The 16,447-nt window shown below is 55.4% G+C and overlaps 1 protein-coding gene across 1 annotated transcript in view; it reads right to left on the bottom strand.

Moving 5' to 3' along the window:
* The window catches only part of ADGRA2 (adhesion G protein-coupled receptor A2), a 38,215-nt gene extending 33,593 nt beyond the window's left edge, over positions 1-4,622 (bottom strand). The window contains 1 exon segment of the mRNA XM_037831367.1: positions 4,360-4,622. Coding sequence (XP_037687295.1) covers positions 4,360-4,622 — 263 coding nt within the window.
* Positions 4,623-16,447: the final 11,825 nt, after the last annotated feature.

Genomic DNA, 16,447 nt, shown 5'->3' with positions numbered 1-16,447 from the left:
CATTTTGGGGCCGGGACCCACTCAGGGGGTGACTTTTAGGTGCCGTCCTTGGGGTTCAGTGCAATGGCATCTCGTCTCTTTGGTGCAACTCAACTCAAGCAGTAGAGCCCAGAGACTCTGCCCATTGTCCAGTGCTCTCCCTTAGATGGGACAAGGGAACCCCAAGAATCCCCAGAACTTGAGCTGGCTACCTCCAGCTCTCAAGTAGGTAGTAGGAGAGATATTTGGGTTTCTCCTGGCCCTTCAGTCCTTACCTCCCTCAGATGGGCAGGGGCCCAGGTGCCCACCTGGGGGTGCAGCTGAGAACCTCATATCACTGGGAGGGTACAGGAACATGAACATGTGGGAGTCTTCTCTGCTTCTGGCTTCTACCCTCTTTTCTCTCCCTCTTTCTCCTGGCTCTTTCCCCCCATCCCCCTCCTCTCCCTCACAAAAGCTCTCTGTACACAGCCACTTCCTCTGGCTGCTGTCTGTGAGCCCAGAGCTTATGAGAACCATATGGGGAAAAGAGGGTGGAAGAGAAGGGGGTGGGGGAAGCCAGCACAGGCCCGTCCCCAACCCACCACCCCCCAGCCAGCATCTCTCACCCCTTCCTTCAGGCTGATGTGCATGGAGGTTGGCATACTTGGCCCCAAACTCCTCTAGCTGCACCCTGGTGGCTGGGGTGGGGGGCACTGTGGTGGAAGCCTAGTCTAGAGCTGGAGGTGGTCCAGAGGCAGAGGGAGATCTATGGCTCTAGGACCACTTTCCTGAGGCTGGAGGAGAGCAAAGGGGCTGTGAAGTCATCTCACCACCCTTCCCCACCCCCAGTGCTTCTGAAGATCACCAAAGTCACAGCCAATGCTGGGCAAGTCTGTGTGACAAACAGCCCCTTTGTGGGCAGCCTACAGGGTGGGCAACCCAGCCCCCCGAACCCCTGAAGGGCTGGAAGCTGAGAAGACCAAGGGGTTGCCTGTCCTGGGTAAATAGAGTGACTTGTTCCATGTCTGCCCCCTCCCCACCCAGCCTTGGAATGTTCCCAGGTCAAAAGGGCCTGGGTTGTGCTGTGAAGGAACCAGGTTTTCTAAGAGCAGCCTTTGTGCCTCCTGGGTCCCAAGTCCAGCCAGGTGAGCCCCAAATCCCTCAAATGCTAAGAGAATACTAAGAGAGTCTACCCCACTGAACCTGACCCTGGCCCCAGCTGGCCCTGTGACTATTAGCAAGGCCTCGCTTTGCTAAGCTGTGAGAGGTGAGTTTGGACTTGTGGCTCTTTAAGGCCCCTTCCAGGGCTGACATTCTAGGAATTTATGACACCAGGCCGGTATCTGCTGAAGGGATGCAAAGATGTCCTGGGAGTCCTCAAAGTGGATTTCTTCTGGCATTATCTACTATCAGTCCTTTCCCAGAATTCCTTATTCCCAGGCCCCCTCCCAGAGCTGAGAACCAGGGAGCTGGCCCATCTGCTGCTGCCCAGGGGTGGGAGGGGGTTCACAATGGCTTCCTTCCTTCTCCCTGTCATAAGCCCCCCACCCAAGGGGACTTTCCCCTTAAATGAGGTCCATAAAGGCTCCTGCTCTGGACAGGGGCTTGTTATCCCAGGGCTGCCCTGCAGACTAGGTCGAGACTGGGTGGGGGTGGATGGGACAGACACATCAGGAAGGAAGCCAAGAGTTCTGCCTTCCTGGAAAACTGCAAATGAAAATCCATTAAAGAAAAAAAAAAAAAAAAGCAAAGGGTGGGGAGAGAGAGTATGTAGCCTATAAAAACAGAAGGCAGAAGTTGAGATAATAGGGTGGAGGTGAAGGAAGGGTTTTTCAATGAGGTAAACAGGACCGTTCACAGAAATGCCTTTGAACTGCTTGGAGGCCCCTGAGCAGAGACTATAGGCTCCTTGCAGGCAGGGCCCTCGTCTAGAACTTTCTTTGCCTGAACAGTTTCTGGGACTCAGTGTCTCCCAGGTTTCCCAAGGTGGAGTCCCCAATTTCCACCAGGGTGATGTGTGAAGGGTTTGGCATCTGATGCCCCATTCTGGAGAAAAGTGGGGCTTCTCAGTGACAGTGGGGCAGGGGATAAAACCACAGTGTAAAAGCTAGTGGCTCAAGTCCTACTGCTTGTACAAGGCGACAAGCTAAGCAAGAATTTCCGTGAAAAAAAAATGACGAGAGTGAGGAGGTTTTCATGGCATTATGTAGCCTCTCGCTTTACTGTCAGGCTGAAGGCAGCCCCTTCCCATCTTCGTGCCTCCCTCAAGATGCTTACTGGAGTAGGGGTGGCTGTGCTGGAGAAACTGAGGCCAGAGGGGAAAGAATCCTTGACCAGTTTCTGCTGGGAAGAAGCACCTGGGTTCTTTTCTCTTTAGGAGCCATCTTGGGGGTGCCGGATCTTTGGGGTCTGTCTGTCCCTTTTATGCAAAGCCTACAGGAAGATCGTAAGAAATATGTTCACGGCTGTGACTCAGTGACACTGTGGGTAGATGGACCAGTGTGTTCCCAGGGGCCTCTGTGGCCTGCCTCATTCCTGTCCCTGCAGGGGTGGCCAGCCAGGCTTGGGGGACAGGTCCTTGGGAAGGTATCTTAAGCCAGCATGGTCAGTAGCCTGGGAGGAAAGGGGAGACCTGCTGCGATGGGAAGGTAAGTTAAGAGTCACATTTGCTGCCACCCTGTCACTATATATTCTCCCCAAGAGTTGGCCCCACTCTCTCCTCAGAGTGGCGTTGATAGGAATTAGCCATGGCTGGAAAGCATTAGTTGCCAAATCATTCTAAGATGTACTGCAAAACCACCTTTCTGTTTTTTTCCCCCTTCCTTCTGCCTTTGGTATATTAGAAATCTCTAATCCCAACCAAAAAAACACACAGAGAGACAGCGTCCCACACATGGGAGAAGCATCATATGTGTGAGCACAGACATAAGCGTGCACACACAGATGAACACCTCCCCCCCTTGCAGCAGAATTTTCATTGTGCAGCTGGGATCACAGAAACCACCTGATTATTCCCGACAGCAAGCATTTCTCTCCTCCAGATTTGAGTGGGTTGGGGAATGCCCAGGCCTGCCCAGACCCTTAAACTCCAGTGGACGCTCAGACAGACCCAGACACACACACACACACACACACACACACACACCCAGCTGGGGAAAATGCAGGCCAGGCGAACAACGTCAGAGGCTGACCAGTCGTGTCCTGTCAGGAAGCGGGCAGTCTCTGAACTCACCCAACCAGGGGCCTAGCTGCATTGTTCTGGACACAATCGCCAGGACCGTGAGCCGGCCTCGACTCCGGGGCAAGGGGCGCTGGGAAACGGTGGCCACTGGGGTCAGGAGGACAGGGAAGGGGAAGTGGCTCTTAGGCTGGATCCAGGACAGGAAAGGAAGGGGCCGCCACCAGGGCCCTACCCGCAACGCCACGGCGTGCGTGGAGCTCCGAGCATGTGGTCAGCGCAGGAAATCGCTGTGATGGGGAGGGGTCTGGCGGTTTCGGGGACCTCCGACTCCCACAGAAGAGGCTTGGGGTCGGGTTGGGGCGCAGCGGCTTGCGTTGGCAGCAACATGAGCGCTGCCCAAGGGCCTGGCTGGGGTGGGAACCCGGGTCGCGGAAGGAGTGCCGGGACGCACCGCCTTCTCCGCAGCCCGGTTTCTTTCTTCACAATCTTTGCGCAAAGAAATCAGTCGAAAAACAGCCCAAGCTTGTGTTATGTCCAGAGGAAGGGAAGAAGGGAAGGGATGCATTAGCCAGCAGCAAACTCACTTCTCAAATGCGCGCGGCGGGCGGGGGGCCCAGGAGGAATGGGAAGCCGGGTTCCCCTTCAAACACTAAGCAACCGCACTTCAAGGAGAGACTTTTCCGCGTCCACCCTCCCACCTGCCCTATGGAAACCGGTTGGGTGCGGGGGATTGGTAGGCCAGGGTTAGCGGGTCGGGGGTGGCGCTCCCCACTGGAGGAGCCAGGCCCGCCGGGTGAGCGAAAACTCCTACGAGTCAGGCCCGGAACGTGTCCGCAATGGTGACCACCAAAGCCACCCACAGGGCCGCGGGCGTCGATCTTTCTGGAGCTTTCTCCCCTCCCACTCCATCTCTGGCCACTGAAGTCCACTACACTAGCCCAGGTTGGAAACTAAAGGGACGCGGGCATTCCGCCAGCGCGCGTTCCAAGTCACCTGTGCAGGTGAGTGGGCGCCCGCGGTCCCCCGAAGCCCCTTCCCCTTTCCACTCGCCTGGCGCCTCAATCTCTCCCCTGCTTCCCCAAGCCCCCCTTCTTGGCGCCTGGACTCAGGCCTGTCCTACGGTCCCCGAAGTAGCCAGATCGCTGCTTTCCCCCACACCCGTCTCCATGCATCTCTCCGCCCGAGGTCCGGCCGGGCCGGCGTGGTAGGGTACTCACAAGGTAACGGTGCCGTTGGGCAGAAGACCGGGCTCGGGAGGTTCCGGGAGGTCCCCGCCGCCGCACACTACCCTCCTGCGCGCCGGGTTGGGGGCGCCGCTGCTCAGCCCCTTGGGCCGCTCCCCCGAGCACTTGCAGCTGCGGATGGGCACCGGGCAGCCCGGCGCGCCCAGAGTGGCGGGCGCCAGGAGGAGCAGCCAGGGCAGCAGCGGCAGCAGCAGGCGCGCGGGCGCTCCCCGCATCCTGCCTTCCGCGGCGCCCATCAGCCCATCGCCCCGCGGGGACCGACAGCGCTGGGGCCGGGCTGCGCGGCGCCTGGCGGCACCCGGGGGGGTTGGGGGCGCGCTCAGCGGGGGCGCGTGGCGCCCGAGGGCGGCGCGGGGGGCCCTGGGCGGAGGCGAGCTCCGGGGTCCCCGCCGCCGCGCCCCGGGGGCATGGCCTGCGAGCGCCCCGGCGGGGAGGACGCGGGCGCGGCTGTCAGCGCAGCCCCGCAGGCCCGGGGCGGCGCGGCCCGAGGCTCGGAATGGGACTTCGGGGCGGCTGCAGGCTGGGTCCCTCCGGGCCGCTGGCTGGCCGGGCGCGGTGCTGGGACCTAGCGGATCGTGCCGCGCTCCCGCCGCCGCCGCCGCCGTCGCTCCGGGCCATGGATGGAGGCAGCTCGGCGAGGCCCCGCTCCCGCCGCCGCCAGCCCCCGCCCGCCCTCCGGGGCCCGCGCCCTCCCCTCGCCGGCTCGCCCGTCCGCGAGGCCCTAGCGCCTCCCGATGCGCAGCCAGGCTGTCGCTCCCCTCCGAGGGGGGGGACGCGCGAGCTGGCTCGAGGCTCCCCAGGGTGGCTGCCGTCCGCGCCTCCCCAGCCCCACCCCGAACCCGGACGTCCTCTCCCTTCTTCCTCCTTGCCCTACCCCCACCAAAGCCAGGACCCGTCTCAGACCTCGACGCCAATCCCCATCCCATTCCACATTACCCTCCCCTGGCCCATTCGGCCTGCACCCCTATCCTGCTGGGCCTTTCATTGACCTGCGGGCTTGGCCAGAGAGGCTTGGAGCTCGGTGGTTGGAGCTGAACTTTAGTCACCGCCCTGGGGTGTCCAGGACTCCACTTCCATGGGCCCCGGGAATGACGGGCCAGCCTGGACACGGCTCTCCTGCTCACGGCCCTTGCCCATGCCCGCCAGCTCACCCGGAGGCCACCGCAAAAGGATGGAAGTTGCTAAGGAGTCAGCAGGCCCCTCCCCTCCCGCCGCGGGTGACCTTGCCCAGCGGGGGGTGCATGTCACTCAGTCAAGGAAGGGTCAAAGGCCGAGGCAGACGCACTTGATCTGGCCTCCCGCCCTTTCCACCTGCCCTTTCCACCTCCGAGCCTCCCTGTGTATGGGGGTGGCAGTGATGGAAAATGAGAGAGGAAGAGGAGGGGTCTGTGCCAGGGTGAAGAAGGAGGATGGTGCTGTGAGTCAGGGGACCCCCACTCTAGACTCAGCTCTGCCTCTTATTAGCTGAATGACTTTTGACACTTTGGACACAGGCCCCTAACATCCTGGGGTTTCTACTCTTTGGGGTCAAAATGGGGCTCTGCCTGCCTCCTAGGATACAAATGTGAGCTGTGGTGTGAGTTAGTGAGAGAAAGAGAGAGCGAGGGCACTAGGTTTCCATGGGTAGAGCACTAGCAGCCTTGGGCAGGGTCTGCTGACCTTGACAGCTAAGAGCAGGGTGAAAATTGCACCGTGGGACTTGGACCGTAATGCAAGCTGGGAATGGGGCTGGAGACAGAGGGAAAAGAGAAGGGTGGCCCAGCCTTCTACCCCCTCGGTTTCCCCACAGAGGCTGCTGAGGGGTGGGTGGGCTGCCAGGTTTGGGGAGTCCCTGGGGAGGATTCCTGTTCCCCATCCTTCAGTTACCACCAAAGGGGTCCCTAAGGTGATGTCCGCCTCCTTTCTGTGATCTTGGCCTGGTTGGAGCATGTGGCACCTTTTCTGGTGACTGCCAAGCCCCCCGTCCCCTTTGCAAGAAAGCGGCCTCTCTCCCTTGCCCGTTGGCATTGGCGGCAGATCCTGGGCCCAGACGCTGGCCTCTTCACTTTCCCTCCCTGGCTCCAGAAGTCTCTCCAAGCTGCAGGCTCTGGTTCCTTGAACTTCCAAAGATAAATAAATAGCAATTGCAAATGGAAGAAGAGAGGAGGGGAATGGAGGCCCCTGACAGGAACCCTCTGCAGCCTGCAGCCAGGCGGGCTGAGATTACATTCCTCAGGAAAGGGGCTGAAATGTCCCAGAGCCACAGCTCACAGGCAGAGACCTGCCCATCTGACCCTCCTGCTCACAGGCCAGGAAAGCACCTCAGAGAAGTTGGGCCTCTGGCCTGGATCACACAGCTCCCTGTAATTTCATGTTGCTTATTACACTGTCTCTGAGGTCCTATAGAGGCCAAATGACACTTCCTGAAGCAGCTGCTTCCCCACAGGTGGGAATGTTGGGCTCTCCTGTTAGTCATTGAATGTGACTTCTGTACCCACCTGAGGAGGTAAATGGGGCAGAGGTTACCTTCCCGTCTTACAGGGATGGACGGGGAAACCGAGTCACTGAGGGGTCAAAAGCCTGCAGACTGGGGGATGGGAGGCACCTCTGACTCGGATAACATAAGTTATCTACCATGCACCAGACACTGTTTCAGGCACAGAAGGTGTAGCAGTGAAGAAAACAAAGTGTGTGGTTTCCTGGTGCCAACGTTATAGCACAGGGAGATGGACAGTATACAAACAAATAAATATGTCTACTGTGGTAGGTGGGGATTAGATCAAAGTGAAACTAAGCAGGGTAGAAGAACACTGATGGGGAAGACCTCCCTGGTCGGGGCATTTGAGCAGAGTCCTGAAGGACTGAGGGTGCACGGCACATGGATTTTTGGGGATGGAACGTCACGTGCACAGGAACAGCAGGGTGGAAGAGCATTGCGTGTGTTCAAGGAGGAGCAAGGAGGCCAGTGTGGCTGGCGTGGAGTGAATGAGGAAGAGAAAAAAGGGCTGGGGTCACAGTGAGGGGGAACTTGAAGATCACGGAGGGGACTTGGGGTTTTATTCCAAACAAAAAGAGAAGCCATTAGAAGGGTTTGGAAAGAGGGATAATGTGACCTGAATTAGAGGGGCTTTACCTCTTTGCCTCTTAGGTGGAGGAAAAACCATAGTGGAGTAAGGCTGGGGGTCGGGAGGAGACCAGCTAGGAGGTCAGGCAACAGGGCAGTTGAGGGGTCACGGCCTCCCACACTGAGGAGGCAGGAGGGCGGGAAAGGGATAAAGAGAGGTTGGATCCTGGACATGTTTTGAAAGTAGAGGCAAACAAGATTTCCTGATACACTGAAGCAGTGGGCTGTGAGAAAACATTGTCAAGAATGACCCTTAGGTGTTCGGTAAGCTCTGGGAAGATTTGAATTGCTATTTTCTGAGATGGAGAAGACTCAGGAAGGATAGGATTTGGGGAGGAAATCAAGAGTTTGGTCAGTCACTCTGCTGGGAATATGGCAGTCAACAAAAAAGACACAGTCCCGGCCCTCTTGGAGTGTACAGGTCAGTGGGGGAGGCAGTTATTGAAGAAATACGCACAAATAGCTCTGTAAATACAGATTATGATACGTGCTGGGAAAGGAGCGGGCATTGGAGAGATTAGGGCTAAAGGGCCCTGTTTCCACTGGGCTTCAGGAAAGGCCTCTCTGGGACACGAAAGCGAAGCTGAGGCCTGAAGGTAAACAGGTGTCAGCCAGGTGGAGAAGGAGGCGAAGAGCTTTCCCTGACCCTGGGCAGGAAAGAACTTGGTGTCTTAGACAGCAGAGGGCCCCGTGTTGTGCAAGGGAGTGAAGGGGAAAGGGTGGGAGACGGGGTGAAGGCCGGAGGCCTGCCTGTGTCCCCTGCTCCACCTCCTCCTGAGGTGCCCTGAGGTGCCTCTGCCAACCCCTTGGCTCCCCAGGGCTCAGGGGAAAGTGTGGTTCTCTCTTGTCCAGGGTCTGAGGGAAGGATCAGGGAAGGATCAGGGCTCCGGCCTTTTCCAGTGGGTTGACGGGCCATGCTAAGGGCTCCCCAGGGTCCAGCTTCCCATCTGGTCTGGGGGCTCCTTGGGGTCTGTGACCTGTTCTCCCAGGCCCACCTGTCCACTGCTCCCGCCCTCCCCACCCAGAGGCAGCCGAGAGGAGGGGGCCAGTGGGCAGGCCAGCACCCCTCTCCCCGGGCCCCACTGGGGCCAGACTCTTCAGGTCCAGAGGGAGGTCAGCAACTCTGGCCAGAAGAAGAACGGGTGTGAGTGTGTGTGTGGGGGCGGGTGGGAGGTTGGGGAGCGGGTGGCACGAGGCCAGCATTTTACACAGGGGTGCGGATGCCCGGCTTCAGGGGGGAGGAGAGAAAGGACAGAGGAGGGGGCCAGTGGCCCTCGTGGAGCAGGTCTGAGGCACTCAGCACGTGGCGCATGCACACTGTGCCATTTAATCCTCACCCCTCCTCTTCTTGTTCGCAGACGGAGAGGTTGAGTAACTTGGCTTGGGTCCCTCACTGGAGGTGCTGGGACCCCAGCCCCTCCTGAACGCCCCCTCCCCATGGCACCCCCACTGCTATGGGTGGGTTGGCAGTTGTGACTCTCTCATCCCTTAACCCAGGCCCACCCGCCTGCCCTGGTTTTCTGTGCCCCTCCCACCCCATGATGGGGCCTAACCGAGCCCCTCCAAAGATGAGAAGCAGAGCAGAAAGCCGTTTGGTGGAGAGGGTTGCAGGTGTTTTTTATTCCAGGCAGGAGGAAGGGGTGAGAGTGACACAGGCAAGGCTTGAGTGCTAGGGTCATCTCCAGGGTGCCGGGCCAGGTGGGGGCTGCTGGGAGTGAGGGGTGGGCTCCTCCTCATGCAAGGCCTGTGGCCAGGGGGACTGAGGTTGAGGCGAACCTCAAAAGTCGGTCTAGAGCTAAGCCTGCTTCCAGCTCTCACCCCCACTGCTTAAAAAGATTATTTTTATCACAGTAATTCACGCATATGGTTAAAAAATGAAATCGCGTGGAAGGGCTTAAAATGAAAAGCCAAAAAGACCCTTCCCCCTCCCCATCCTGCTCCCCAGAGGCAACTGCTTTTAACAGCTCCTGCTCTTTGTTGAAGCGGCTGCTGAACAAGGCTCAGTACCCTGAGAGGGGTGCCCTGTTGGACGGTGATTTTTCAAACACAGCTTTTGGGGGCTCTCTCTCTCTGCTCCCCAGCAGGGCCAAGCCACTGTCTGAGCTGTGGCTGACCACAGATTTCCAAACTAGATTCTCTGGGTCACTGTCGCCTGCTCTCTCCCAAACCACCACCTTCTTCCCCGAGGAGAAGTGTGTGGGAAACCCCTCCAGCCATTGTGGAGACTCAGAGTAACGAATCCTTAGCGCCCAGGCACAGCCGAGCCTGATTCACAGCCTGGCAGGTTGGAGTTTTAATTTGCTGGAAAAGTCCATCTCTGCCTGGAATCCCAATTCCTGGCAGCGGCTGTCTTCTTGGAGCCTAGCTGGTTCGTGGTGGTAGCAGCGATGTGTTTCTGGGGCTGCCCTTTTTGGGGTTTTGTCCCTCTGCCTCTCTGTGCTTTTCTTTCTTTTCCTCTCCTGTCTACTTTCTGCAGCTGTGTCCTCTTCACCAGGTCTCTCTGGCTTCAGGGCCCTGGCTCTTTCTTCACTGTTAAAGGTAAAGGTCAGGCTTCCCTGCGGGGAGGTTGCTGGCTCTATTTTCCTAAGACATGTCAGGCTGCCCTTTGCCCCCTGGGAGATCTGTGGTCATGGCAGGGAGGGCATTGGGAGAAATGTATTGAGAGGAGACCTGTCTCTGGCCTCATTTCCCGGGGACTGCACTCGAGGGCATCTGGGCCTGTTACTGAAGGCTGTGAGCCAGAGGATCTCGGTTTGGTGTCACTTTGGGCTGATCTTGCATTTTTATGCTCCAGTCAATATTTAAGTCTTGTTTTTCAAGTTATGGGGAACTAACAGAGGGGAAGGTGTGAGTGGCCATGTTTGGGCCTCATGTTTGGGGGAAGCAGGCCCTTTCCATCTCCCTGAGCCTGGCCTGTCAGTGAGAGACCCATGTCTTGGGGACTTGGAGGGTCCCCTTTCTCCTCAATGAGCGCAATGTTATTGTATGCCAGGTGTTTCAGTTTGCTAGAGCTGCCAAATGCAATATACCAGGAATGGGTTGGCTTTTACTATGGGGATTTATTAACTTACAATTTACAGTTGTTAGGCCAAGAAAACGTCCAAATTAAGGCATCAACAGGATGATACCTGGACTCTGAAGACAGGCTGCTGGCATCTGGGTTGCCTCTGTTGGGCACATGGGCAGTGTTTGCTGGTCCTTCTCTCCTGGGTTTTGTTGCTTTAAGCTGTGGTTCCAGTGGCTTCCTCTGTGGGTTCTCTCTTAGCTCCTCTGGGGCTTTTCTCTCTAAGCTCTCTGGGCCTTTTCTGTCCTTTATCCTCTCATAAAGGACTCCAGTAAAGTCCTTGAATGGGGTGGTCACATCTCAATTGAAATAACCTAATCAAAAGGTCCCACCCACAATAGGTCTGTACCCACAGGAATGGGTTAAAAGAACATGGCCTTTTCTGGGGTGCATACAGCTCCAAACCACATACTGGGTTCTGTGTAAAGGGATTTACAGGCATGATCACATTGAATCTTCACAACAGTGCTATGAGGCAGTTATTCTCAACATCATCCCCTTTTTAAATTTTTTTAGTAAGTTTTATTCACGCACCACACAATCTGTCCAACCTGTACGATCAGTGGCTCTCGGTATAATCACAGAGTTGTGCTTTCATCACCACAGTCAATTTAGAACATTCTCAATGCTTCTTAAAGAAAAACCCCATACCTCTTATCCCCTCCCCCTGCACCCCCCCCCCCCCCAATTATTGATCCTTGGCCTTGGTGTGGCACCTTTGTAACAACTGATGGAAGAATATCACAATATTACTGTTAACTCTAGTCTATGGTTTGCGTTAGTTGTATTTATTGCCCCCTTTTTACAGTCAAGGACATGGAGACATCAAGGAGGTTAAGCATCTGGCACAAGATGGAAAGGAACAGATTTGGGATTTGCACTCCAGCATCCTGGTGCCAAGCTATCTGATTCTGTATTCCCCAACCTGGAGCTCCCAGCATGGCTGTGTGTGTGTGTTGGGGGTGGGTGTGGGGGTGTGGGTGGGCACTGCAGGGGGCTCATTTGATCTTAGTCCTCTCTGTACCCTAGCAGCAGCTCCCACTGTGGACCCCCATATACTTTTATTCCTGCAGCTCCTCTCTCTGTAAGTACCTCCTCACACTAACTGCCTAAAGCCCTTTCGATTCGATGACTGGGTGCTTTGAAGTGTGGCACAGTGAGAGCCCTGTCCCCCATTCCCCACCCCTTCCCCAGGCCCTGGGCCTCAGCTCAGAGGGCCCGACAGCACCCTGGCTGTCAAAGAGCCACGGGGCCTGCTGCCTCCCAGGTGAGGAAACCGGAGACAGGCTCAGGCCAGGTCTGAGGGGGGCACACAGAGACGCCAGGGAGACTCACACCCCAGCGGGGGAAGGAGGGGGCACCATCCCCTACATCCAGCCTGGACCCTGAAGAGACAGAGCTGTTTCTCGGACGGAGGCCTCCCCTAAGAGTCTGCCTCTCCAGTCAATACAGGCCCCAACGTTCCTGCACCCCAGCAGGCCGTGCTGGCAAACCTCCACCCCATCCAAGGCACTGCTCGGAGAAGTCAAGTGTGACACCTCAAGAGCTCAGGTTTGGGGTTCTTCTGTCATCAGTGCTTGTGGGAGAAGGGTGATGAGGGAGATCAGAGAGAAAGGGAGATACAGGATAGAGGGAAGGAAGAAGGGTGAGAAGAATGGTTGGCTCATCCAGGGGCCCCCAAATGATTTTTCTCTCTTCTCTGTGGAAACCAGCAGAAGTCGAGAAGGCTGCGCTGGCCAAAGGGGAGAAAGGGTGGGCGTGGCTTCCAGACCGCAGCCAGCGGCTCTCTCTGCATGTGGGGTCCCCTGGAGGGTGAGCCTGCAGTCCAGCTAGTAACCCCCTCGGAGCCCCAGTCCAGCGCCAGCTGAGGGAGCGCTGATGGCAGAGGCTGCCTTGTGCAAACTCGCCACACACTGAAGCCATCAGGCCCTCAACAGCAGCCTGCCTGGCCGTGGGTTCAAGTTTCCGAATATCACGCTTGCATCCAAACTAGATCTCTCCCCTCCACTTGTGGCAAACACCCCTCACTCAGCCCGTTTCATAGCTTTTTAACTCATGTGCCCGTTCTAATTTCCTCTCAGAAATGTTTACGGGTCCATTTTCCCCTCCGGTCCACTTCTCCACCCTCATCCTCCAAAGGGAATTTTAGTCGGGGCTGCAGACCCGGGGAATCCTGGAGGCTCCAGAATCCATCAAAGCAGTGTGCACCCTCCGGGGCCTTCGGTTCTGGGACAGCCAAATCAAAGGCCAACCCGAAGGCCTCTTGCTCACGGCCAATAAAAACCTTGCTTCAGTGCCGGCTTCCTCTGCTGAAATCAGATATCCCAGTAATAAACAAGCCCGAAAGGCCAGGAACAGCGCTTGCTTCTTTCTTCTGATTAGTTTTTCTTCCTTTCAAAAAAAGTTCTCTCCTATAACAGGATGCCTGCCCCAGAAACCCGAGCCCAGGACAGCCTCCCTGTCCTGCCCTGCACCCCCACCCCCACCCCCCGCAGCTCCTGCAGGCTTGGGTGGGGCCTGGCTTCCAGAATTCTCTGCCTAGCTGGAAGGCAGGTCAAAGGGGATGGGGGAGAATAGGCCTCTTCTGCCTGGGGAGCTGGCTGCCAGCTAACAGGGACAGCTTGGTTGCTCAGCCTTTTGGCTGTTGGCGATGGCCAGAAAAGGGAAAGTGGAGAGACGACAAATTGGGGTCATTTTTGTTTTCTAAAGCAACTCTTCTGAATTCCTCATAGTGTACCCAGGGGCTGTAAAGGGCCTAGCAGCGTGGGTTTTATAGTGTGGAGCCCACAGTTCAGAGCGCTGGTAAGGCAGAGGGCCCGGTAGGGCAGGAGGGTTTGGAGTTTTGCTTTCTGGGACTCGCTTGGCCCTTTTTCATCAGCGTCTCCTGGCCCCTCCCTGTCCTTGTGAGTCCACATGTGGCCTGCCACGAGGGAGTGCCCTCCCCCAGTGCTGACACCTACCCCCTCCTCCCCACCCCAATAGGTTTTTAAGTGACTTTGCTGTCAGAAGATGCTATTCTTTGTTTTTCTTCTGACACTCTCTCTCCAGAGAGTTGCTGGTCGGGAGAATTCTGTTGAGGCTGCAGATTGGAGGAGAATCGCTCCTAATGGAGAACAGACAGACAAGACACCTTTCATGTCCAGCCAAGTTTTTTTTCCCCTTCCCTCTCTTTCCCTCTCTCTCTCTCTCCCACTTCTCATCTTCCCTTTTTGGCTGCAAAGCTGGCCCAGGTTTGGGCTCGTTTCTTCGGCACATCTGGTGAATAAGGTCACACATTGATTTTATTGTGGAGATTGGCAGCTGGGGCAGGTTTAGCGCCGAGGCTGGAGAGGACGGGGTGGGGGTGTGCACTTGCACGGAGCACGGCCACAGCTTGCTGGTGAGAAGGGAAGTTTGAGAAGATGCTGCGGAACTCAAAGAGTGGCTTCTGCTCCTACGGGATCTCAAAACTCGGGAGATTGCGCTTGGAACATTCATTTTACTGCTGGACTTGTGTTGGCTCTGAAGTATCTCAGGACTGGGACCCCAAATCTTGTAAACAGTTACTCAGCCACATGCAGCCATACTGGATACCCATTGATGCAAACTGGGAGGGGGTAGGGGGGGACAAGAAAGTTCTTTTCTTTAGATATGTGCCTCTTGAGGGGAGGACTGATCAGGAAAACATTTTGTGGGATGGTTTGGAATCTTTTGACCTTAGTCATGTGGCTGATGTAATAGCTGTCAATGGATTTCATGGTAAAGACAGTCACAGTTCCCAGAGCACATTATTTCCAATTGTACTACCGAAGACATCACACTCTTACTTCAGTGCTTTGGGAACTGGTGGGTGAGTCCTCCCTCCCTTGGAACTTGGTGGGACGTGCAGGACCACCTCTTCTCTGAAGGTTAAGATGCGGAGCACTAACCCCCAGATAGCCTGGGTTTTGAGTGTCTCATTCACCCTCATTACTCCAGACTGTATGGAGCCTTGAACAGAATTCATTGCTAGCCTCTCCAGGGATGGGGCGATAGGGAAAAGGCAAGGGCAGCTTTCCACACTCAGAGTCCTGCAGCCTGTGGGAGTTTGAATCTGGGAAGAGTCCGTGTTAGGGAGATGGGCTAACGGATGTGTTTACTTCTCTTCCTTCTCACCCCTACTTCTTGGTTTCTAAATTTGTTTTGCACTAAGATGTGTCAATTCCCCATGATGACAAGACTAAAAACACAGATTTCTTTTATGGTACAGAAGTTTCTCTTTTAAACCTGGAATTTTAATAATATGCCTCTTTTCAATGATTAAAGCCCGAGGAGTATGGTGATCAACCTCTGGACTGGAAATTGAGAGTTCTGAGTTGATTCCTTGTTCTGCCAACAGTTCGTTCTGACCTCAGACAAGGAGAGCCTCAGTGCCTCTGTCTACAAATGGATAGTGCCAAATGCCCTACAACTGTCCAGAGAGAATATAGTTGAAAATGCTTTACATGACACAGAGTGCTGTAAATAAAAAAAAAAAAAAGCAGGTAACTGTGTGAATTTGAGTATTAAGAGGTTGCTATGTCAAGAGACATAACAGGCAGAATCTATGATGAACTTCCCAAAATGACAAAGCCTTGATGGATTATTGGGAGGTCTTGGGGCACCTTAAACCTCCTGAGACGCGCACCAGGGCTGACAAGGGCCCGGTGCAACAACAGTGTCATGAGAAGACACTGCTAGACTGCTTGGGTGGAGCTGGCCCGGGAGAGCAAGGCTGTGAAGCCCAGATTTACCCTGGGATGCTGTCACTTGCTGACAGAGCATTGACGAGAATTTGGGAGTAACAGAAGCTGCTGCCAATCATGTGTAACAGGAGACAAGGTTGCCAGGGGCAGGGGGTGGGGTGGGAATGGGGAGTTAATGCTCAGCTGGCACAGTTTCTGTTCGGATGGTATGACTGGTAGCACAACGTTGTGACTGCAATTAACAGCACTGAATTATATATTTAAAAGTGGTTAAAATGGGAAATTGTATGTTGTATATATGTTAACATAGACACACATCGTAGAACGGCACAAAGAGGGAACCCTAATGTACACTATGGACTCTAATAAAGTATAATGGTTCATCAATTGTTAACAAATGTGCCACACTAATGCAAAGTGTTAACAGGGAAAGCTGTGTGTGTGTGTGTGGTATAAGACGAGAACTCAGTGTACTTTCTGCATGATGTTTCTGTAAACTCAGAGCTGCTCTGAACAAATAAATAAAGACAAAGTCACAACTTTGCTCAATTTTCTCTCTGAAAAAGGTCTTGGTCTGCTGGGGGTACACTGGATGAAGGTATATTTGTTTCCTTCCCTTATCTGGATGTGATTTGGCCTCCCTCCTCCCTTCAGTAGGTCTCTAAAGTAAGCAAGAGCTCTTTATCTCTGAGACCATTCTGCCTTACCCACAGGGTTCTGGGGCCACCCTCAGGACCCTCAGCCAGGACAGCAGAGAAATGGGGCAGCTGCAAGGACCCAGCAGCCTTGCACGAACCAGCTGCATTACTTGGGAAAACCAGCTTTGCTCTAACCTCCATTTCTATCTATGAAAAGAAGGGGTGTGACTAACTTACCAGGGTCCCTTCCAGGGTGACTTGTTGCTTGTGGAGCCTCAGGTTAGCCAATGCCGCCACCTAGAGGCAATCCGAAAGAGCTCCTGGCAGCAAAAGGTAAACTCTTTAATTTTCTAATTCCTGAACAGTTAACATTACATTTTCTTGCCCTTGGAAGTTCAGAATTCCTCTCTCATCCACGGCTTGGCTGTGGCTGCTTCTGTGACCCAAGGGACGTCCCTCTCCAAAGCCAGACTGGCCTGATGCCTACCGATGGGCATAGCTGCTTCCCATAGGTTCCAATGCCCCTCCTGTCACAGTGGCTCACTGCACCAGA

This window comes from Choloepus didactylus, chromosome 3, assembly GCF_015220235.1.
Source record: "Choloepus didactylus isolate mChoDid1 chromosome 3, mChoDid1.pri, whole genome shotgun sequence".
Lineage (NCBI taxonomy): Eukaryota > Metazoa > Chordata > Mammalia > Pilosa > Megalonychidae > Choloepus > Choloepus didactylus.
Note: the sequence above shows the minus strand (reverse complement) of the source record. Positions and strands in the feature narration are given on the sequence as shown.